This window comes from Alexandromys fortis, unplaced genomic scaffold (genome assembly GCF_014885135.2).
Source record: "Alexandromys fortis isolate MF-2015 unplaced genomic scaffold, M_Fortis_MF-2015_v1.1 scaffold_10, whole genome shotgun sequence".
Lineage (NCBI taxonomy): Eukaryota > Metazoa > Chordata > Mammalia > Rodentia > Cricetidae > Alexandromys > Alexandromys fortis.
This window is the reverse complement of record NW_026067895.1, coordinates 18,348,152-18,373,291: the sequence shown is the minus strand read 5'-3', so window position 1 is coordinate 18,373,291 and position 25,140 is coordinate 18,348,152. Positions and strand designations below refer to the sequence as shown.

General features: G+C 37.5%; 1 protein-coding gene across 3 annotated transcripts in view; it reads right to left on the bottom strand.

Annotated features, from left to right (window-relative positions):
* The window catches only part of Kif20b (kinesin family member 20B), a 53,274-nt gene extending 28,432 nt beyond the window's left edge, over positions 1-24,842 (bottom strand). For 2 of the 3 annotated variants that reach the window (XM_050160029.1, XM_050160031.1), the window contains exons 1-18: positions 24,737-24,842; positions 21,731-21,878; positions 19,682-19,768; positions 19,482-19,598; positions 18,607-18,745; positions 16,338-16,522; positions 13,206-13,242; positions 12,536-12,754; positions 11,938-12,049; positions 10,871-10,942; positions 10,647-10,793; positions 9,669-9,831; positions 8,301-8,585; positions 5,526-5,665; positions 5,036-5,174; positions 3,701-3,929; positions 2,661-2,701; positions 1,568-1,709 (exon numbers count right to left, since the gene is read on the bottom strand). In XM_050160029.1, the coding sequence (XP_050015986.1) occupies positions 1,568-1,709; positions 2,661-2,701; positions 3,701-3,929; positions 5,036-5,174; positions 5,526-5,665; positions 8,301-8,585; positions 9,669-9,831; positions 10,647-10,793; positions 10,871-10,942; positions 11,938-12,049; positions 12,536-12,754; positions 13,206-13,242; positions 16,338-16,522; positions 18,607-18,745; positions 19,482-19,598; positions 19,682-19,768; positions 21,731-21,877 (2,401 nt within the window). In that variant the 5' untranslated portion in view covers position 21,878; positions 24,737-24,842. The remainder of the gene's footprint in view (positions 1-1,567; positions 1,710-2,660; positions 2,702-3,700; positions 3,930-5,035; positions 5,175-5,525; positions 5,666-8,300; positions 8,586-9,668; positions 9,832-10,646; positions 10,794-10,870; positions 10,943-11,937; positions 12,050-12,535; positions 12,755-13,205; positions 13,243-16,337; positions 16,523-18,606; positions 18,746-19,481; positions 19,599-19,681; positions 19,769-21,730; positions 21,879-24,736) is intronic. The other variant, XM_050160040.1, reaches the window with a different exon arrangement.
* Between the last annotated feature and the right edge of the window lie 298 nt (positions 24,843-25,140).

Sequence of the window (25,140 nt, the reverse complement as noted above, 5' to 3'; positions counted from 1 at the left end):
CAAGTGTTGGCGATGTAATCAAGAGGGCCCAAGATCAACCAAGAAAAAAGCTGGGTTTCTTGGCACACACATAAAATCCCAGCACTGGGAAGGCTTATTGACTAGTTAGTCTAACCTCATCAATGATGCTAATCCTTCTGTACACTGTGAAAATATGTTACTCTCATTAATAAAAAGTTGACTTGGCTGAAAGCTAGGCAGGATTTTCGGAGCAGAGAGAGTGTCAGGAAGGAGGAGTCAGAGGAGTCTAACCAGACTTAATAAGGACAAAACAAGCTTTGTGAACAACAGCATTTATCTCTGCTTGCTAACTGTAGGTAAATGTGAACACGTGAGTCACGCTCTGGCAGTCATTCCTTCTTCACCATGATAAAGTAGACCCTTAAACAGTGAACCAAAATAAACCCCTCCTTCCTGAAGTTGCTTTGTCACAGCAGTAACTAATATAGGTCAATAAACCTTATTCCATTACATTAGACCAAGGTCTACTTCATTTAACATGGTCTAACTTGGGATACAGTTTTAATGAGTTATACAATTTTAAGTTTATAATTTCTGGAGCTGGGTAGATGGTTCTTCATGGAGAGCCAGATTCAGTTCCCAGCATCCAGATGGTGGCTTAAGACTACCTGTAACTGCAGTTTCAAGGGACCTAATTGCCCTCTTCTGACCAGTTAAGGCACCAAACACACATGTGGAGCACATACATATGTGCAGAAAGAATATCCATACACATAAATCGTTAAAAAAAATAAAGTAAAAATATTTATAATGTATATTCTCTAACTTTAAAAAAAGAGGTAAAATTTTGGCATTGCCTGCTGGACAGTCCCTCTGTATCTCTTCTGATGCTGTTCTGCTGACAGTCTTGATATGTAGCCCAAGAAATCCTCAAACTCACAGACCTACGCCTGAGCATTCCTAGGTCTAGGATTACAGGCACACACCTCAACATCTAGCTGCTAACCCCACTTTCTTAAAAATTGTTGAACCTATTTTCAAAATTTTTCCTATGTTTGCAATTGATTGCAACTGATACTTTCTTAATTAATTCTCAAAGACCCAGTTTACCCTAAAGAGTCTAGCAACTCTATGATCTTGGGATTTGCTTCCCCTGCCCCATTTTTTTAAACCAATTTGACCTTTTTTAAGTATTTCAAAAAAAAATCAATTTACATTATTTTCAACAAACTTTCTTCTAGCATTTTAAAATATAATTCAAGTACAATTTTTGTTAGTAATATTTGACTCAAAGTCTGTCAAACATCACCATTTTGTCCAAATGAATAAAAATGTAAAGTCAGGAAAAGAATGAGCAAAGGTTTAAGCAAAAACACATACTTGTTTTGAAAGAGAATTTTACCTACTAACAGCACAGAATGAAATATCAGAGAATGATAAAAGCTCAATATCTAAAACCTTATTGACTAAGTAAAAGACAATTTCATGTACACACATTCCCTGATAGATTAGATCATGGTATCTAGGTTTTCCTAAAGTATGTTCTTGGTCAGGCCATTTCCTGCTTGTGAAGCACCCCTGCAGGAGGCTGAGGTGTCACTATTACCTTTCTTTGCTGGTGGTTCACCTTGCTGAAGTCCATCTTCATTTAATCTTTTCCTTCCTGGATGTGTCTGTGTTCTGCTGTCCTTGGGCATTGCAACTGTTTCATTACAAGTTGATTTACTGATGATTAAAGATGTATCAACCTAAAACAAAACAATTAAAATCAGATTCTAAAGTAGAACGTTACAACAAACACGGGAACTACTCACACTACCTCTCATCCATTGATTCACAAATTTGATGAAACTCTTTGTAAGTTGCTTCTTAAGTTTCACCCTAAATAACTGAGGACTCTGGGCAACAGAGGGGATTTAGATAAGTATCATTAATGTCACACTCAAAACATGTGCTTCAGATGCAATGGGAAAAGCTGTCACCATCTACTTAGGAGAATGTGGGAGGATTGTTCCAGTACACAAGTTCAAGACTAGTTATATACATACACTTTTATTCATCTATTTCCAGTAACCTAGCATGATAATTGGTAGATGGCAGACGATGGTTTTGCCTGGAAAAAAAAGGGTTCCAGCCTTAAAAAAACCTAACACCTCATGTTCAGATAATCCAGAGAATGGTGTCATTCAACATTTTAAAACACCCGACAATTTAAGATAAACAATATCACATCCTACTGAAAGAATATAACCTAGTATGTGGTGACAGAATTAATTCCAAGATTGTCCAATAAAACTAAAAGACATAATCCCATTTGTATTAACACTTTAAGGAATGGAAGCTCTATATATGCATAAATCTAGAAGTCTTGAAAAAAACTTTCTACTGACAATGATTAAACAATGGTAAACAGATGAAGTGACTGTTGACTTGCTTTTAAACATTTATTTTTAGTTACAAGTGTGTGCACAGGCAGCCTGTGCACACATACACTAAGTGCAAGTGCCGTGAAGCCAAAGGCTGAGTCCTCTGGAACTCCTGTACTAGCCTATGTCTCCAATTCCATCTGCATTCTTTGCAACACATTCATTTATTGTGGATTTTTTTAAAGTACCTTTTTAAATAAGCATAGAACCATGATTTACACCCTTTCATTAATCCATTAAATTATTACCACGACAAAGTAAAGTTCACATTACCTGACTTGATGTCTTGAGCCCTTGAACTAAAGAGTCTGATTCTGTGACGAGAAAGAACATTAATAAGAAAATTCTAAGTCCCAAAAAATAAAAAGCAATGAATGAATCACAGGCTACTAAATTATGTTAAATTCAGGAAAATAAATTTGACACTGCAAATATTAAAAGACAATGATGCTTTTGAACAAACTGATGGACAGAAGCCATTTAGTAGAAACACAGTAGCGTCCATAAAAAAATAAAGAAAAAGAAAAAAATTTAACTCCTTTACGATTGGTCTTTAAGATTTCCTATAAATTAAGACTCTTGCTTTAGTTCTGGGTTGATTTTCTGTTTGTTTGCTCTCATTTTGGGAGGATTTCTAAAAATACTAACATAAAAACTAATGTTTTAAAACTATTTAGTTGTTTTTATGTGTGTGTCCACCTTGTTCTTTTATAGACAATCTCTATACCCTCAATTACGTTAGGCTGGCTACTCACAAGTTCCAAGGGCCTGTCTCTGTCCACATCCCCAGCAGTGGAATTACAAACCCATGCCACCACACAAAGCTTGTTTTGTATAGGGCCTGGGTATCAAACTCGGGTCTTTATGCTTTCTACATGGCACCAACATTAATGAGCTATCTGTCAGCCCTAAAAACTATTTTTAGGCCAGAACTGGTGGCGCACACCTTTAATCCCAGCACACAGGAGGCAAAGGCAGGCAGACTTTTGTGAGTTAGAGGCCAGTGTGGTCTACAAAGCGAGTTTCAGGACAGCTAGGGCTGTTATACAGAGAAACCCTGTCTCAACAAGCAAAAGCAAAACAAAACACACACACACACACACACATATATATATATGTACATATATATACACACACATATATTTATGTATTTTTTATAGTAAATCACCATACAAATGATAAAAATGTTAAGATTTTTATATAGCTTAAAACATTTTCTAGTCACAAAGGTTTCAAAAAAATGCACAAATCTCTATACTCCATTTTTTAATGTATTTGTAAAATGTAAATAAGGGTAAAACACATACACTTACCATTCTTTCTACTTTTTAGCTCTTCCTGGGCTTTAACTAATTCTTCTTTAGTTTGGGCTAATTCCTCTTTAACTTGATTAAATTTTAGCTGCAAACAAGCAATAGCTTCCTGGGGATCAGCAAGAGATGTAATATATAAATGAGCAAGTTCAGCCTGTTTCTTAATATCAGTGACATCATCTTGAAGAGAATCAATAATATCTTCAACTCCTACATAATTACGAGCTTCCTAAAAATAGCAGAAACCACACATCTACCATTAACAGTGGATTCATTTCATGTGGTAATACCTTAGACAGTTTTCAAACAGAAAAACTCACAACTTAAAATTCTTTAACTTACATGAAACCCCCAAATTCTCAAAATTTGTGTTTTAGTATTCACTTTCTAAAATATATAACATGAAGTTTATTTCCTCAGGAGTATATCACAAATCTTACTATAAGTTATTACAGAACAATTTTGATTACCTAGTTCGAGTATACCTTCAATCACATATTGATTCTTACATGGTATTTTACAGTAACCCCAGAAATTAGTCTCTGTTCTCACACAGAAGACCACATCACAAACCAAGCACACGTTACAACGTGATGGAATGCCCTTGAGAGTCTGGAGATCTCTGTCCCAGACCACTGAATCCAGCGGCTGAAAAACAAAGCATGTATCCCCAGAGAAAACCAAAACAATCCCTCCAAAAATCCCTCTCAGCTTCAGTGGGAGCAGCAAAAATTAATCAACTTTCCTTGAGACAACCCATAGTACTTTTCCAACAAAGGCAAGCCTTTCTATATATAAATAAATGTTTCTGTTCTGATCAAAACAATTAAGTGAGTGACCCTTTATATCTTTTTCTTCACAAATTTTAAGACATTTCTGAAAGGGGTATTCTGTAATCCAACAAAAATGACTGTCACAGCCTACAAGCAATGACTCAAAAAAAAAAAGAAATGGAAACAAATGCCACACACACCCCCCACACACACACGCACACACAAAGCTTTTCCAAAAATTAAAGTTTATTAAACTATTTGTGTCTAATAAGGTGACACACACCTGTCATCTCAGTACTAAGGTACTAAGGAAGCCATGGAAAGAAGACTGTGGAGTTCCAGACCAGCTTGGGTTATATAGTGAGGCCCTGTCTCAGAAATACAACCCCAAAACACCACCTATTTATCTATATATTTCCAGTAATACATGCTTCATTACAATAAAAGCAAATAGTACTGTTTTAATTTTAAACATGATTTCTAACATTTCTCATCACTGATGTGGGGTATTAAATCCTGGTACCAAAAACTTCACTGATTCTTAATATTTTCAGTAACATACTTCAGTTCCAACTTTCATGGCACAAATTGTATTTGTTGGTTCATCTTGGATGTCACATTTTCCAACCAGGTCTTTGAAGATTGCCAGGCGACGTTCAGCATTTTCTTCTAATGTCTCTCGTTCCTGAAGAAGTGTCTCCCTTTAAAACATAAATTCTATTAAGAAAGCAATTTAAAGCCGGGCGGTGGTGGCGCACACCTTTAATCCCAGCACTCTCGGGAGGCAGAGGCAGGCAGATTTCTGTGGGTTCGAGGCCAGCCTGGTCTACAAGAGCTAGTTCCAGGACAGGAACCAAAAGCTACGGAGAAACCTTGTCTCGAAAAATCCAAAAAAAAAAAGAAAGAAAGCAATTTAAATGCTCAAATGTAACAACTGTCTGTATAAAGAAGCCATCACATTCAAAAGTCACCTAATATAAATTAAGAAATGGCTATAAAATAAACAAATGAATAAATCTCAATTCTTACTAGCTCATGAAGAAATAACTTACTTAAAATCTGCTTCCCGTTGAGTCAAATACTGAGTAAACTCCTGTGTAACTTCTTCTCGAATTTTAAGTTCCAATGTTAACTTTTCCTTTTTTTCATGTATTAGTCTTTTTTTCAAGTCTTCTATTAAATCCAACAGTTTCTAAAATAAGAACATATACTTTACAGAAAAGGGTAAGTTCCAAGAGAAATATAGACTGTTCAAAGATAGCTTTAAAGTTTAGTCTATTATAATCGTGTCCTATTCAATGGGCCCCTGCCCAGTGAATACTCCAAGATTTTAACAGCACAACTCAGAAGGAAAGGGCAGGTGGATCTTCTGCAAAATCCAGGCCAGACTGGGCTACAGAGTGAGACTGTACATAAAAATAGAAAAAGTATTCTGTTAGAGAAAGGGATATATGATTTACTGTAGCACAAGCTCAGACTCACACATATTACAATCATGTGTGCATGCGCACACACACACACACACACATACACACACACACACTCATAATGACACAAACTCTACACAGTATTCTATCAAAATCTGAACCCCTCATATGGTACAGAGCATAGAAACTGCTACAAATGTCGACCTTCCAAAATACCTGAGAAACAGATAATTTTGTCGTCTTAGGCTTTTTACTATACATATATGTGTGTGTATATATATGTAGACATATACTCACACGGGTAACATTTCTCCTAAAATGCTATCCACTCTGTTTCCATTCACCTGGGATTCACCTATTAGGCTAAACTGGCTACCCAACAAAACACAAAGATCCACTTGTCTTCTCCTCCCCAGAACTGGGATTACAAGATGTACCACCATGCTAGGCTTTTTTTTTTTTAACTGATTCTGAAGATAACTCAGTTACTCATGCTCAGGTAGCAAGTACTTATCAAATGAACTCTCTCCTTACTATCCCAATAACTTATTCTTACTGTTTTTTAACATCAAATAATGTCGATTTAAAAAAAAAATCCTTGTTGGCTATTCTAACTAAATAAATTCTAAGTATAAACACGCTACTATCAACAAATTTTATTATAATTTTAAGGTATCTATCATCTAATTAAAATGCAATTTATGTTCACTGAGTAAAAAGGTAGTATACTTCAAATTGATCCAAGAGTAGGAAGCCTCATTTCTCTTTTTGAAAATCAAGTATTAGCACTGAGGACGTATCCCAGGGCTAGAGTGTGCCTAGCACGTGCAAAGCTCCATACCATTTTTTTTAAAAAGTATTTAACAAAATATTGGCGAATTTTTTTCTTGAAAATACCTACTATTGCCTTCAGTAAGCTACACCATTAAATCCTTTTCCTTAATTTTTAGACTTTCCGCCCTCCCCCACTAGAATCAGAAACTTTAATAACAAGCCCAACTATGACACAACAAGATAAGCTAAAACAAGACTATCAACAGGCATGTCATCACTGAGGAAGACGATTACAGAGAAAACAAGGTCTAAGGCTGGAAAGACAGTTCAAACAGTTAAGAACACACTTCTTTTCCAGAGGACCTGAATTCAATTCCCAGCATCCATGCCTGACAACTCATACCTGCCTGGTAACTCCTGAAGTCACAGATATATTTATTTACACAATAAAAAAAAATGTGTAAGAACAGCAATGCCTTGGAAATCTCTGTCTTCTAGCTGTTCTCAAGAATACAATATTTTATAAAAAGAGAGAGAAAGAAAATAAGGTCTGATCACATGGTAAATGGCATCTTAAACTCTCACTACTTCCCAACATGAGAGCTTTCTAGGACAATGATGCTAATTATTCAAATGAGAACATTTAACTTAATACATCATTCATCTACATGCAAGCATTGTGACATACATCATGCCAAGACATTAAATTATACCCAGAAACACAGCTAATCAGTTTACAGTTTACTACAAAAGCCCTGTTCCTAAGACAAGGGTATGAGGACTCTATATATAGTAGAGGAACAACTCATGATCCAAAGTTTAGAATGAACATAATTTAATGCATGAACTGTATCTGAATACAATCCACCCAAAAATTATTAAACTTTATGTACTTAGCAAGATTTTTTTTTTTTTTTGAAGAAACAGAATCCCTGGGGTTAATCAAGATGGCTCAGTAGGTAAAGGTGTTTGGTGACAAGCCTGACAACCTGAGTCCAGCCTCCAGAACCCCCATGCTGGAAGAAGAGGGCTGACTGTCATGAGTTGTCTTCTGACTTACACACCCACTCTTTCCAAGCATATACTGTGCATATGCTCAGTACAGCACTTAACTAGCAGATGTAAAACCTTGAGTTGAATTCCAGCACGACTTAGGAAGAAAAACTGAGTGTGGTTGAGTGCACCTGTAACATCTTCACATGGGAGATAGGAACAAGAGGATGATGGCAGTTCTGGGGCCAGAGTGGACAACAATGCATGCTCTAAGCCAACCAGGGCCCCAGAGCAAGACCCTATCTCAAAATCCAAAACAGAGGGGTAGGCTGAAATACTTATTTGTAAAGTAGTCTCATATACTCATTTTGAATTAAAAATCCCAGGCACCCACATAAGAAGCTAAGCACAGCACACATATGTAAATTCCAGCAGTGGTGGGAAGACAGGCAGATCCCAGGAAGTAAAGAATCTACTCCACAAAGATGTTCTCTGACCCCCCACACACATTTGATATTGATCTGATCTCTACATGCACACAATCAAATGATCACACACATACACAAAAAGAGTCTCAAGAATGAAGCCTAATTTCAGAAAAAAATAACCAAGCACAGAGATCTTAACACATACCTCGTTCTGGTTACTTTTGAAGATTCTATATTCCTCTAACGTTTTATCTATATCTTCATCAGTAAGTTCAGTTTCCGTGTTCTGTGTTTCTTCACTTTTTTCTAAATCCTCAACCAAATCTTCATTTTCAACCAGATCTTCTAGACTATTTTCCCATGAAACAGTGGTTCTTTTAACATTTAGTATTTTACTATCTAAATTATTGTCTACTGATACATCTTGAGAAGATTTGATGGACTCAAAAGATTTCTCTTGAGAAGAACTTAAAGCATCTGGAACATACACCTGTTAAAATATCCAATGTGGTGTTTACAAGTGGAAAGACAAGAACGTTTTCTCTAAAGTAATTGTTTGAGACAGGTTCTCTCTGTTTAGCACCAGTCTGCCCAGAACTTAAGAGACCACCTGCCTCTCTGCCTCCAAATGCTGGGGTTATAGGTACCACTTCACCCAACCAAATAAAAACAACTTTATAAATTAGTAAAATTGGCTGGGTAGTGATGGGTGCATGCCTTTAATCCCAGCACTCGGGAGGCAGAGGCAGGTGGATCTCTGTGAGTTCAAGGCCAATCTGGTCTACAGAGCAAGTGCTGGGACAGGCTCCAAAAGCTACAGAGAAACCCAGTCTCGAAAAACCAATAAACCAATAAATAAATAAATAAATTAGTCAAGTTGTACCAGTTATCTGATTATTCTTTATCAATAAAAACTTGGGAGCCAGATATTAGGGTAAGAACCTAAATGATCGGAGAAGCAACCAGTGACCTTCCCTCTCTCTCTTTCTATGCAAACAAACATTTAATAAAAAGAATTACTAAATGAACTTTCTGGGAAGAAAAGTCTACTTTGCATACAATCTACAGGTCAACGTGCCTTCCTGCATTCTTTAAACCATCTATAGCAAAGGCTTTCTTAAGACCATCACTCCTAAGCCAGATGAACAGTAGAGTGGACAATTCATTCCAAAATTACTATGAGCTATAATTTATGCTTATAATCAATATTTAGTATTAAATGTCATTTTATTCCTTTAGGAACAACATTAAATTTTTTCTATGTCTTTCTAGTTAATTAAAGTATTATAATTTTATCTTCAAATATTTCCTAGGCTTACAGTAACATACAAAACATTACTTATTTCACAAAACCATTACTCAGGCACAGTAGCACACACTTGTAGTTTCACACTGAAAAAGCAAAGGCAGGGGGATGCTGCAACTGCAAGGCCAGGCTGGGCTACAGAGAGCCTATCTCAAAAAATAAAAGGCAAAGTAAACAAAACAAAACCCAAACACTTGCTGTTTCAAGGAAAGTGGTTAATAGTCTATGAGATGTTCATAAGCTTAGCACCAATCCAAATACATTTACCTTTTGAGCTATGGTTGAGAACTTCAAAACATTGAGTGTTTCATCATACGCAGAACAACACTGACTAATATTGATGATCATACATATTTTCCCTTTGCCATTGAAAAAACTTTGGAAATAGTGGGTCAGTTTACTTTCCCGGAAAGGCACATGCTGTTGAAACCTATGAGAAAATTTGAAAACATGGCAAGTTAGAATAAATTTCATGTAGGACTAGAAATATGGCTCAGCATTAGTTCTCTGCCTACATGGGCTGGGCCCCAAAATTGACTCCCCATACTAAAGAAACAAATACTTTAGTTGGGCTGCTAATAAAATTTGTTTAATTACTTACCCTTATAATAGTCTATTTTAAGAAATACTGCTAAGAATAATACAATAATCTACTACGCAAAATGTAAAAGCCACAACTAACTGAACGGTACTCCCTATAATATATAATTCTATGGCACACATCATAAAATACCTAACTAAAGTTGTGAAGGCTAATTAATCTATCATTTAATCAGCTTAAAGAGATATGCTGTAAACTGTCACTTCTACAAGAATGCATACAATCTATCACTTAAAAATAAAGTGGTTACACACTGGGGTGTAGCTCAGCTAGCAGAGTGGCTACCCAGCTCGCACACATAAGGCTCTGAGTTTACTCTAAAGAACATGTAGTGGTACAAATCTGGAATCGCACGTGAGAAGTGAAAAGCAGAAGGACCACATGTTGAGGGTCATCCTCAGTGCACACTGAGTTCAAGGCTAGCCCGGGCTACAGGAGACCTTGTCTCAAGGACACACACAAAGAAGCTTGAGATGCTGGCTGAATCAACATCACAGAGACATGTTTTCTAAAGCATCAGTGTATACCTGCTGTAGAAAATAATCATTACAGACACTGTGTAAGAAACAGGTTTTCAGAAAGTACTTTCTAAAAAAAAGCAAAGTTTAAAATTTAAAGAGTTTGATATTTATACTGACACTTACTTTGACTTTTCACTGTTCTTCAAAACACTGATACACTTTCCCAGAGTCAATAAGGAAGTGTTGATATTCCCAGCCTCTCTTAACCTTTCACCTTCATTTTGTGTCTTCATGCTTCGTTCTGAACCAGCGAGATCACATAAAGACAATCTAAATCAAAAAAAGGTTACTATAAAATTTTTCAAAATGATTCAAAATAACTGCAATTTAAAGAATGTTCAACTTACTCACTAACTCGAGTTACACGAGGCATTTCAGAATCTTCTATCTGCAATATTCTAATAGTAAATATGCTGTGACTAAAAGAAGAAACAAAGACCAAGTATTATCGCTCCATTCCAACGCATGTATTCTACAGGAGACAAGCACCTAAACGGACAAGTTTAATATATCATCTACCAGGGATACATTTCACAACTAGCTGCCAGATATGCCAGCCCCTACTGCACTGTCATACACTTGCCCAATTGTCTAGTGTCACTGTATCACTTTCCCTCAAACCTTCCCCTTTTAGGACTCCATTTCTATTAATAAAATCATGTGTAATAACGACTCAGTATGCAGCTATCAGGAGAAAGCAAAAAGATCTAAAGTTCAAGGCCAGCCTGGGCTATTAAGTGAGACCCTGTTTAGAAAATAAAAAGTAAAAAGATGATTGGAGATGGATTTAAGTCAGGAGTAGAGTACCTGGCTAGCACACATGAGATCCTGGGGTCAATCTCCATGACTTTGGGGGGAAAACAAGAATTTTCTTGCAGATATCATACTATTAGTGAGAACGTTGTTGTGAACAGATATAGTTTTTGAAAATACAAAAGCAAAACATAAATCTGCCTATACACAGGCTGCTGTAGATCACAGTACCACCCCACAACCATCTCACCTTTCCTCCTTAAGACAAAGTACTTTAAGCATCTCCCTGCCAAAGCTCGTTCTGTCTCTGACCCCAATCCCACTCATCACAAACATTATTCCTTAACAATTTGAGAGTATGACCCGAATAATTTTTCAAAAAGTACATATGCCAGGGAAAGATAGAGAGAAAGACTACTTTAAGCAGCTGGGAAAATAATCTAGGGCACTGACATAAAGGAAGAGTAAAAATAATACCTCAAAAACATCCTGCAAATTGGGAAACCTACTGTTCAAATAAGTGTCTAGTCCTTTTTATCATGCCTACGAATTCACAGAACATCTCTGAGAACCTACTGGCCACATCTACCTAAAATCAGCTACTACATTTGCACAGAGTACTGTCCTTGCCTGGGGTTGTCCCTGAGGGCCCACTACTTACCTTCTACTAGAAGCATTGTTCAGTTTTGTGAAGGCAACACTCTGATGCTTCACTCCTAGTTTTAAAAGTCTGTATGCTTCTTTAGAATCAGATACCTGGATCCACTGCAGATCTTTAATAAAGAAGATATGCACTAGTTTATAAAAATGTAACATTTGTACTACAGTATGATCATTGCAAAGTATTTACCTAGTACCATATAAAATCTTTCTTTTGGTCACCCATCCTAGAGAGTCAACTAAGCTACTCCTTACTCCACAAGACATGTAAACATAAGGCAAGACATTTATATTTAAGTTATGTAAGCTCACATGTTAGACTAGTAATATTTTAAATTTCCAAATACAAAGTAGAATAATAAGTATTAGAACAACCTGCATTTACACCAACAATGTAATTAACATTCAAGCAAACACAGTATCATGCCAGACCCCCTCTACTCAATTATAATAAACATAAAAAATATTTCCAAAGCACAAACTCATTTTCTTGATGTTAAAAATGGATAAAAAATATTTCATTTCTGTTGCCTATAGCTATCACAAAATTAGAAGTGAACTTTGAAACAATAAAATTAAAACAATGTTCGCTGATGTACCTTTAATAAAAGAATAGCCCTTTACATCTTGGGAAAGGCGTAGCATCTTTCTCTTTTGGAATTTAGATGATACAGGAACAAACAAATCATAAATACTTTCATTGTAAATCTCAAAAAAAGAAACCCACACAGAATATTTTATATTGTCCACATTCAGGCTAGATTGGTCACAATTGTTCATGGATTCTTCTGGGATAGTCAAAGAGTTTGTTAAACTTCCTATAACAAAAAAAAAAAGCATGAAATTAAGACCCTGACTAAAAAAAAAAACAAAAAACAAAAATATAGAACTTAATATAATACCTAGACTCTTTCATTTCTTTACCATCTACATTAAAACATTTTAGGGAGGAAAGGAACAACTATTTGTGGCAATCAAAGTTTAGTTTCTTTTAATCTTATCTTTTTATTTTGAAGGAATCAAATATAAATTAATGCAAAAGACAAAGAAAAATAGGAACAATTCACAATTTCAATATTAGAGTCAAGGAATACATCTGTGATACTGAACTCAAATGAAACTTTGCATCTACTCACAGTTCATATAGCTTTCTAACACTTTGTAGAAACCACATCATCAAAAATTAACACTAGGAGAGATTTTGATATTAAACCCTGCCAAATATATTTCATGATGAGCAAATTAACAAGGTGAGAAAAGAATCCTTACCACAAAGAATGTCATAACTGTCATTATGTATGGTAACCTAGAAAAGAGTTTTAAAGCATTTTTGTTAAAGTTAAATAACTGAGATATTAATTACCTATCCAACTAAGCCACCAACTAATTATAATCTTTCAACTACGTAATACAATGATCCCTGCTTATAGCTTACTTTCTAATTGAACAATAGAATCTCATAAGAAAATTGGCAAAGTATCAAATAAGATATTCTTGCATTATCTATGACAACCAGAAATATCTGCAAATATATATATAAGTATGCTCATTTAATTATTTTCCCTACATTTAATTAAGATAAGTTGCTTCTATGTGTAAAGATTACAACTGCTTTGACCTTGTGGATTAATTCATCCATTAATCAGTGAATTAATGGGTAATTTCAGGAACTGATGTGCTAAAAAAGCCTGTTTGGCTCTATACCTTGTCTCTACAGCCCTTATGACTTACATTTTAACAAATGAGTTCTTAAAAACAAAAAGTATAAATCAAATGGTAAATGACACCTGAAAACTCAGAGAAAAAATTCTAAGATGCCCTAAACATCTCATTAATAAAGAAACAAACTAAAGCTGAGTTAAAACCATTGTTAAGTGACTATCTGCAGACTAGTAAATAGCTCCCAGGGCCAAGGGTTGGGGCACATGCTTGTGACCCCAGCACCAGGGAGCTAAGGCAGAAGACTGAGAGAAGAGGACTAGCCAAGACTACATAGTGAAACTGTGTCCACAGAAGAAAAATAAAGTACCCATTGTTAAACTCAGTCTGGAGAAAGTAACAGGAAATACACCTGAAATAGAACATTCCCTCACTGAAGCAAAGCACTGCTTATAATAAGTTCAACAATATACAATTAGTTTTTCAAGCTGATTTTTTTTAAAGGAAGTAAAACACACTGACCTAACTGCTAATAGACACCAATGATTTAGCGTACTAAGAATGTGAATATATATATATATATATATCACTGTGATTGGTTTAATACAGAAGCTGACTGGCCAATAACTAACAAGACCAACCCCTGGCTACTACAATCCCTTCTCCCTTTCTTCAGGACTCCTGAAACTTGGCCCAGTGCTTGTCTGTGGATCTGCTTCAGTTACTGGATGAAGGCTCTCTGATGACACTTAAAGTAATCACCAATCTGATTATAGTAGATGGCTAGTTCAGTCACCCTCTCTACTGTTGCTAGAAGTCTTAGCTGGGATCATTCTTGTGGATTCCTGGGAGTTTCCCTGGCAACAGGTTTCTCCCTAATCCCAAAATACCCACCCACATCAAATGTCTTTCTTTATTCCCATCCCAACCTGCCTCCAGTGCCCAGCCAGTCCAACTGCTTGCCCAATAGCTCCCTCAAATTCCCATCTCCCCTACCCCCTCTACTCCCAGCCCCTGGTTAACCCAGAAGATCTCTTCTAATTCCCCTTCCCAGAGAAATCCATCCATCCATCCCTCTTTGGGCCCTCCTTGTTCTCTAGCCTCTCTGGGACTGCAGATTTGTAAGTTGGTTATCCAGTATATTATTCCTAGTATCCACTTATGACTGAGTACATACTGTGTTTGTCTTTCTGGGTCTGGGTTCCCTCACTCAGGATGATTTTTTTTCCTAGTTCCATCCATTTGTCTACGAATTTCATGAGGTCATTGTTTTTTACAGTTGAGTAGTACTCTGATGTGGGAGGTCTTTCTATATGTGCTGCATTTATTGGTTAATGACCAAATAAACTGCCTTGGCAGCATAGCGCTAGGCAGGAAAAACTAAACTGAATGCTGGGAGAAAGAAGGAGGCGTCAGGAGAAGCCAAGTACCTTCTCCAGAAGGCAAAGACGGAACCTTGCTGGTAAGCAACAGCCACATGGTGATACACAGACTGATAGAAATGGGTTAAATTAAGATGTAAGAGCTAGCCAATAAGAAGCTAGAGAGCTAATAGGCCAAGCAGTGATTTAATTAACACAGTTTCTGTGTGGTTATTTCGGGAGTCTGGGCGGCCAGGAAACAAACAAGCAGCCTCCTACAACAGGACTCCATTGTGCAAATGTACCACATTTTCCCCATCTTTTCTTTAGCTGAGGGGCATTAGGTTTTTTCCAGGTTCAGGCTATTGTGAATAATATGGCTAGGAACATAGCTGAGCAAGTGTCCTTGTGGTATGACTGAGAACCCTTTGGATATATGTCTAAGAGTGGTATAGCTGGGTCCTGAAGCAGATTTTGAGAGAAACTGCCATACTGATTTCCAAAGTAGCTGTACCAATTTGCACTCCCACCAGCAGTAAAACTGTTCCCTTTCTCTACATCCTCTCCAATATAAGCTGTCATTAGTGTTTTGATCTTAGCCATCCTGACAGGTGTAAAATGGTACCTCAGAGTCACTTCAATTTGCATTTCACTGATTACTACAGATGTTGAACAATTCTTTAAGTATATTTTGATCATTTGAGAGTCTTCTGTTGAGAATTCTGTTTGGATCTGTACCCCATTTTTTAACTGGATTATTTGGTATTTTGATGTTTAGTGAGAAATTAGGTTATTTTAAAAAGAATAAGATTTCACTACTGATTAAAAGAAAAAAACTGTATATATAACAAAGAGGGAGCAAAAATGTAGGTCAATGAGAGTGCTTGCCTAGCATACATGAGACCTGGATCTAACCAGTATCAGAAAAATCAAATGTGAAAGTAGCTACATATGACTGTGTATATCCATTCAGAGACAGAAACCCTCTGCATGTGACAGGTATGAGGTGCACTCAGTAAATCTAGCACTCAGGAGGCAAAGGCAGGAAGATTGCAAAGGTGAGATCTGCTGAACTAAAAAGGGAGTCTCTCAAGAAATCAAAATGTCCCAAATATTCACTTTTCCTTTCCTACATTATTTTTAAAATTTTTCGTTTTTATTATTTTCAAATGTTTTATAAATATTTTAAAAGCATAATACTAATTCTATAACAAAAAAAGACCACTATAGTTTACATTTCTATTTAGTATTGCCATTTGCTGCCTTAAATATAAAAAAAAAAAACCATGACCAAACACAGACAAACAAGCTAAAATTATCATGAAAGTTTTCAAAAAATTTCCATGACTTTGCTATTTTCTGTACTAAAATCCTGGTGTACCTCTTTAACTTGCCGCAGCAACGCACTTTTGTTAGCACCTTCCTCTTTCTCTTGGTCAGATGATAGCCTTAAGTAGTCTCTACATCTATGTGGCTTGAAGTTCATCTTCGTATAAAGTCGTTCCTGAAGACTATCAAACAATACATTCAGTGTTCTAGGAAGAATGCCAATGTTTTCCTCTGTGCCTATAAAAAGACAGGAAAAGGGCAATGTTTTTGAATTTAAAAAGCACCTTTGATAAAGTTAAAAAAGGGAAAATGCAAGAAGTTAAGGAATTATTAGTTTTCTATTATTTTAGTCTTTAGTTTATTATCAACATATTCTGATTCAATATCCTGAAATTTTACATTCAGATCTAGTCTTAATATTTATTTCCTATCACCCATAGTTACAAAATGAAATATTTATTCCAGGCTTAATTCTCTAGAATATATATTAATTCTTAACAATATTTCCCTCTCTTAACATGTATAAAATAATTTTATACATATATCTGAATTAAAAACTATCAGCTTGGGGGATGGAGAGATGGCTCAGAGGTTAAGAGCATTGCCTGCTCTTCCAAAGGTCCTGAGTTCAATTCCCAGCAACCACATGGTGGCTCACAACCATCTGTAATGAGGTCTGGTGCCCTCTTCTGGCCTGCAGGCACACACACAGACAGAATATTGTATACATAATAAATAAATAATTTTTAAAAAAAGAAAAAAATAAAAACTATCAGCTATATATATGACATGTTTAAAAAACTGAAGGGATAACAAGATGACTAGCTAGTTTTCCCTGTGTGTCCAAGAAGAGTTTGAACAAGAAAAGAATAGAATACAGCTCGGGGAGTGCCAGAAGCAAAGACCTGTATTTTGTTTATGCCATCTTAAGGTCACAAGTAAAATATTCACCTCTATCACCTCTGCAGGGTAAATTCTGGGCCTAGGAAATCTTGTCTCCCTGCAAGACCTGCAGGCTCCAGGCTTTAGAAAGCAATCAGCATTTCATTTGTTAGTTAATATCTCTTTCTCTCAGCCAGAGACCTTCCAGACCTGAATTCCAACAGACTGGACTTTCCTGACACCCTACCTTCTCCCCTGCCTGTTTGCTATATGAGAAAAAATAAAATTTGCAGCTTGATCAGAAAGCCTGTCTTGCTGTCATTTCTCGTGTCTCTTGCCCTTCCATTCCTCCCCTCCAGGTTTATCAGGGACCCCCATTCATGTTCCAGGACAGGGGAGAGAGTACAATTTGAAAGTGCTTGCCAAGCAACAAAGCAAACAGACCTGAATACCAGTATGCTGGGGAAATAAGTCAAATGCAGAAACTATTTCCTCTCATATGCAGAATCTAGATTTAAACTGAGAAAGACAGAGGGAGAACATCACTAAAGGAGGAAGAGGAGAAGCGATACTAAGGGAAGGCAAAAAGAGCAGTCTATGGAACATGGTGTGTGGGTGTGTGTTTTCTATACATAATAAATATGTATATACATAGTAAGTGTGTGTATGTGGGTATGTGTATATATACAATATGAAGCCAGAAGGAAAGACTTTTGCAAGGAGGAAGAGGACGAGAAGAGGAAGGATTGGGGGAATGGAGAACTGAAATAAGGGGAAATGAAAAGAACAAATTATAATGACATGTATGTACAAGCACGGCATAATTAAACCAATACTTTGATTTTGTTTTTGCTTTCTAAGACACGGTCTCATCAAGTCGCTCTGGCTAGAGTAGAACTCACTATGTAGATCAGACTATCCTGCCTCTGACTCCTAAATGATGGGATTACACCAACACCTCCAGCTCTGGTACTTTTTAATATTAATTTTTTAAAGCCCTAAAAATATATACATATGCTTGATGGTGGTGGTGCACACCTTTAACAGCAGCACTCAGGAGGCAGAGGCAGGCAAATCACTGTGAATTCGAACTACAAGAGCTAGTTCTAGGACAGGCTCCAAAGCTACAAAGAAACCTTTTGTCAAAAAAATAAAATAAAAAAATAAAAATATTTTAAAAAGACATATACATATATGTAATAGTTAACAGATTCAGAAGGCTATATTAATAATAAAGAGCCAATGAATTTGAGAAGGCACAGTAGAGGTGATATAAAAGGAGTTGGAGAAGGAAGAAATAATGTGATTATATATTTTAATGAAAAAATAGTAAAATAAAAAATATGGACTAGATGATGGAACTATAACAACATGTAATTATGAAAATACTGAATGAATATTAATGGTTTATTTTTCTAGTCAAAATAAGCAATATTTACCTTGAAATGTATACGTTTTTCCAGAATTGGTCAGTCCATATGTAAAGATCAGCCGACTGTGTCCTTTCAAGAGGTCTTTTACTGGCTGCATAATGCAACCCAGAAAGAACTCTTTTTGGGAAGTTTCAGGTCCAAAAACCTAAGGAAACATTTTTAAGATAAGACTTTTAAGAAAATTCATATTAAAAATTATTAAATATTTATTTTGAAATATTAATTCAAAATAAGTACCATATCTCTACCACCAGTATTTATAAATTTTTAGGATAAAAACTTCAAAACTGGCAAGGGCTCAGTGGGTAAAGGGCACTGCCAGCAAGGCTGACAGCCTGATTTAAATCCCTGAGAACCACATGATATAAAGACGAGGAAAGCCTCCTGCAAGGTCTTCTCCATGCACAGCACGGCAGGCAGACACAAGTAATCAAAAAAATAACTAAAAAGTCTCACACACCCAGTCAATCCATTAATCGTTCATGAGTTTTAAAAAATATTTTTAATTAGAATAAAAAGGTCAATTCAGTGACTTACTCACTTCAAATTATATATTTACAGACCTCAGCTTAACTTCAGGGGGAAAAAAGTATATATCTCAGCACCAAAGACTGAAGTTCTATGAGCATAAAACATGCACTCTACTGTACACAATTATACAATTGAGCCCATGTCAAGTCTTGCCCTATTTAAAAAAATAAATAAATAAAAAGAAAGGAAAAAGAAAAAAGAAACTATGACTTTGAAATAGAGCAAGGAGAGGGAGCTGGGGTGTTCTTTAGGAATAGAATATGAGCTTTACATGTCCACGACATAGCTCCCTCACACCACACACAAACACACACACAAACAAATCCCTGTTTCCCAGAGAACTCACTTACCCTAGAAAAACTGAATTTCTGTGCCATCTGTGCAGAGCCCTTCTCATTTAGCTGGCCAAGGATGCTTTGGGGATCTTTCAGCAGAACATTTTGTGAGTCCAGAACTTGTACACAGCCCTAGAAAACAGGCACACAATAATAAGAGTAGCATTTATTGAATGAAAACAAAATATTAAAATCCAAGTAAATTAAACACAAACCTCAGTCTCATGTTCTTTTTCTGACTGTGTGAATGGTCTTATTCGAAGGCAAACTTGGAGGTAATTTTTAGATCCCAAACGATTTGCCTAAAAAAAAAAATTTAAAAATATAATTTTTAAGAGATTAACTGTCTTCGTATGATTATTTACACTTGCACTAGAAATAGCTCTACCCAGTGCAATTTGTAAAAAGACAAAGAAAACACACCCAAATTAGGAATGAAGACACCTTCTCACATACACAACCATCTACCTACAAAATCTAACAGTTACTAAAACCATTAGAGGTCAACATGCAGCATGATACAAATTAATATGCAAAATCAATTACTGCTCTATCTGCAATGGAACAGTTAAAGATTTATTTTAAAAAGCAACACCATTCACAAGAGTATAGAAAATTCCAAAATAGGAATATACAAGAAAAGGCCTATAGACTGAAAGATACAAAACACTGCTAAAAGAAATTAAAGAACCAACCCTAGCCGGGCGGTGGTGGCACAAGCCTTTAATCCCAGCACTTAGGAGGCAGAGGCAGGTGGATCTCTGTGAGTTCGAGGCCAGCCTGGTCTACAAGAGCTAGTTTCAGGACAGGCTCCAAAACCACAGAGAAACCCTGTCTCGAAAAAAGCAAAAAAAAAAAAAAAAAGAACCAACCCTAATAAGGAAGATACATCTTGCTCAGTATTTGGAAGATTCAATCCTGTTATGATGAATGTTCCCCAAACCGATACACAGATTCAAGCATTCTTAATTAAGCATTTTCTTCCCAAGAGTTTTTATGAAGAAACTGATAAAACTGATTAAAGTATAAATTACATAGAATGGTGAATAACTGTGAGAAGTTGGAGCACTGACACTACCTGACTTCAATATTTACTGTTCATGCTTCACAAACTCAGTTTCCTACTGTCAGGAAGATCTCCTGGCATACAGGTTGGAAATCTTCAGCTCAAGATTTCTGTGACCCTGCTTTTATATGATCATATCAGTTATTTACTTAATTAGAAGCATTTTGGAACTTTTGCATACAATGGATGTTGTAGGAATTTAGCAGTCACTGTATGGAGTAGACATTAGAATGAGCAGATGTTTTTAGAAGTACTTCAGCCTTGAAGAACCCTTGTGGGAAAATGATTGTTTCCTGTGATTTATAGAATTGTTTTGTGCCCATCCCACGTCTTTAATCACAAGAAGCCTGAGGCACACCTGAGGCTCCTGTATTATTGTGTATTGCAAATGACACATATTAAAGGACTAGAGCCTTGGGGGCATGTGATGCTCTCCTTCAGTAGGACATGTACATTAGATTAGGGACCTCATTATGAGAAATAATTTGCATTAACAATAAATACACTTTTGCACGGCTATTTGGGGTTAAACCCATCAGAAACGCTGGATCTTCCTGCTGCCACATAGGCCTTAAAATCTTATCCTGGATTGCCTTTCTTCAGGGGATCCATGCCACACACAGTGCACTCTGACAACGAAGACACTGCAGGTTCTTTCCAGAACAGCACAATAAAGTAAGCACCACAATAAAGCAAAGCACATGAATATTCCACCAGTTAGTTTAAAAACCAAAGGATAAAACCTGAAAATGTTTTTGCTTCAGATGGCTACCAAGTTAGGATACAGGTACCCACTGTCTAAAAATGAACTGTTGCCAGATGGTGGCAGCACAGGCCTTTAAACCCAGCATGTGGGAGGCAGAGGCAGGAGGAACTCAGTTGGAGGTCAGCCTTGTCTACCAAAGAAGTTCTAGGACAGCCAGGGCTGTTACACAAAGCAACCCTATCTTGAAAAAAAAGAAAGAAAGAAAGGAGGGAGGGAGGGAGGGAGGGAGGGAGGGAGGGAGGGAGGGAGGGAGGGAAGAGGAAAGAAAGAAAATGAACAAATGAACTGTTATGTATTTCTCTTGGTACAGGGCTCCATTGAAAAGCCAGGATACAAGTCTGCTTTAAATATAAGAAGTTTATGGAAAGTTTGCGAAATAAACACGTTTTCCCTGGAGCACAATAAACAGGATTTTCCTTACATTGTACTTACCCCAGGGTTTGCAGCAACTAAGGAAAACTCATGAGAGAGATCAAGCTTAATGCCATCAAAATTTATTTCCGAAGGTCTTGCAATTGGGTCAGCACTAAAAACATAAGATGGTCTAGGCAATCCATCTTGATTCAAATGAGATTCCATTCTGAAAGAAGAGCAGTAACCTCTTTACACAAGTGTAATATAATACATCAGTCTATGAGTCACCCACAATTTGAAGTCTACACTCCAGGGAACTTCGATGTAGTTCAGTTAGTATACTACTTTGCTAGCATGCACAAAGTTCTGGGTTCCATCCCTAGCACAATAAACAGGGTGCGGTGGCATGGGTCTACAATTTCAGCACCAGAGTGGAGTAGGAAAATAAGAAGTTTCAGGTCATCTTAGCTATACAGGTGATCCAAGGTCAGTCTATGCTAAGCCAAAGATCTCTTCTCAAAAAACAAACAAAAATAAATATAATAAATAAATAAATAAATAGTTGGGAATGATGGTCTAAGCCCAGTTCCAACACCCCTCCAAGGAAAAAGCAGGTGGATCTCTGAGTTTGAAGCAAGCTTGATCAATATAATAAAGCCCTGTCTCAAATCAACTGATTACTTAATATAAAAACTAAAGTTTTCTACTTCCCCCATCAAAGAAATTGGATATCAGAGAAAAAATTAGACTGTTTCATTTACACTAACAACAAACTATGAAAAGACAAAAGGCCGAAGTATATTGACAGATTCCAAATATGCTAATATTTACCACTACCTACAACTATTCATACGAGCCAACTCGTAGGTAGATTCATCCAAAGACACGCCATGAACAAATGCAATTAGTGAAAGAAGAGTATGAAATATTCATGCCACCTGAAATCCTCATCTCATTAATCAAATGGCAAAGAGAATATGGGTTGAATCAAGGTCTTGGGTTATTTTCATTACTAAGTATCTTCTCAAGAATGCTGTAAACCAAATATCAACACTCAGGGCTGAAACTCAGTTATTTGCAAAATGGCTTTCAATTTGATTCTTCCAACTTTAAGTAAAAAGTGAAATAATGCATATAAACTTCACATTTAAAATAAAGGACTGGGCTGGGCAATAGTGGTACACACCTTTAATACCAGCACTGGGGAGGCAGAGGCAGGCGGATCTCTGTGAGTTCGAGGCCAGCCTGGTCTACAAGAGCTAGTTCCAGGACAGGCTCCAAAGCTACAGAGAAACCCTGCCTCAAACAAACAACAACAACAGTGTTCTTGAATAATATTAAAATGTACAGATACTGAGATTAATAAGGCTTCAATTCATGTAAAAGCACTACGAGTTTGAGGGCCGTTACATAGGCTCCTGAATCAAATGTGAGCGGTGACTATGAGAAATCTGTGTGTTCTCACTGAACATGGCTCTTTAGACTGAAAAGCTGAACTGCTGGTCTGGTCCTGCCTGTGGGTAGACGACTAGGAAACGAGCTAGTTCCAGAGGGACTGATTTACCTGTGGTTCTCTACCTCTACTCTGGCTTCTTCCAGGTGCCTCAAGCTCTCAGCAGATTGGCGTCAGCGGTCCACACCCGANGAAGGAAGGAAGGAAGGAAGGAAGGAAGGAAGGAGAGAAGAGAGAAAGAAAGAAAGAAAGAAAGAAAGAAAGAAAGAAAGAAAGAAAGAAAGAAAGAAAGAAAGAAAGAAAATTGGATTCTAACCAGAGAAATTCTGGGTACCTGAGGCTCTGGAGTCCATGGCCAGGACAACCACTTCCCCACAATAGATAGATTAGATAGATAGATAGATAGATAGATAGATAGACAACCACTTCCCCACAATAGATAGATTAGATAGATAGATAGATAGATAGATAGATAGATAGACAGACAGACAGACAGACAGACAGACAAGAACAAAATTCAGAAACTGGCAGACACAAATCTTAAACTGAACATGGAATAAAGCTATCATTTAAGTATTAAATCTGAACTGAACATGAAATCACTACAGGGTAAACCTGGCCCCCCTCCCCCCCAAAAAAAATGAAATATTTTTAAGAATCAACCAGATGTGCCAAGCAGTGATGGCCTCACTCCTTTAATCCCAACACTCAATACTCCAGAGGCTGAGGCCAGCCAGTCCACAGAGTGAGTTCCGGGGCAGCCAAGGCTATACAGAATTTCAAACAAAAACAAAACGAACAAAAATCTACCAGATGAACAATACCAGAGGGGAAAAGGCTGCCTCTCTCCGGTCTCTTTGCTTGTTTGTTTGTTTTGTTTTTTTTTAAGAAACAACAATCTAAAACATCTACACAGAGATTCCCAATTTGGAAATAGTCATCCACCTACATTTGTTTACGGCAGGCTTCAAAATACCTGTCAACACAAGTGCCCAAATAAAACTGGCCCACTTCCATTTTCTTTATATACACATAAAACCCAAATAAGCTTATTTTCTAGCGTGACATAAAAGTGGCGTGACATAAAAGACTGACGGGGGGGGGGGGGCTGGAGAGATGGCTCAGTGGTTAAGAGCATTGACTGCTCTTCCAGAGGTCCTGAGTTCAACCATACGGTGGCTCACAACCACCGGTAATAAGATCTGGTGCCAACTTCTGTCTGCAGGGACAAATGCAGGCAGACCATTGTATACATAATAAATAAATAAATTAAAAAAAAATAAAAGACTGGCCTGTGCCCAGAAAGAGACCTTGTCACGGGACGAAACTGCTCACCTCCGGAATTCAGAGAGCTAGATGTGGCAAAAGTCTTTTCCTGTCCTAGGAAAGTATTAATGTCTTTAAATATAACCCGCATCTCCTTTAACAGAGCGGGAAGCCAAGGCCCAGAGAGACTGAAGTCTTGCGTGTCTGAACTACCTCAAGTTGCGGCTCAGCCCCCCCACCACCTGCAGCAGCCCCGCTCCCAGACCGCGGGCGAGCGTGACAAGCCCGGCCGACGCTGACACTGCCGCGGTGTCGCAGCCTCGGCGCTGTGCCAGCAGTCACCCTCCTAAGCGTCAGCTCCTCACCTGCAGCATCCCCGGCCCCCGCCAACCCCGCGAGCAGAGATAGCACCACTCCGTTTTCAAATTCAAACAATGGCGGCCAGCAGCGCACTGAACCCTGGGAGCGGGCGGGGCTTCCGGAGAGCCCTCGGAGCTGGGCTAGCGCGCGGGGGACCTTCGCTAGGGCTTCCGGAAAAGGCTTTCAAATCTGGGGGCGGGACTTGCTGGCTGGGCGACCAATGGGCGGCCTGGCTCGGGCTCCTTCTCCGGGTTTCTCCCGACCGCGAGTGGTGTGGTTTTTCCCAGATTCGATCCTTAACCCTGGGAGGTGACTGTCACGAGCTGAGGCCGCTGCCGCTGCCACACTTAGGCTCTAGATGCCCCCAGGCGGGGACGAATGGCGGACTAGTCACCTCCGAGTCCTGTCA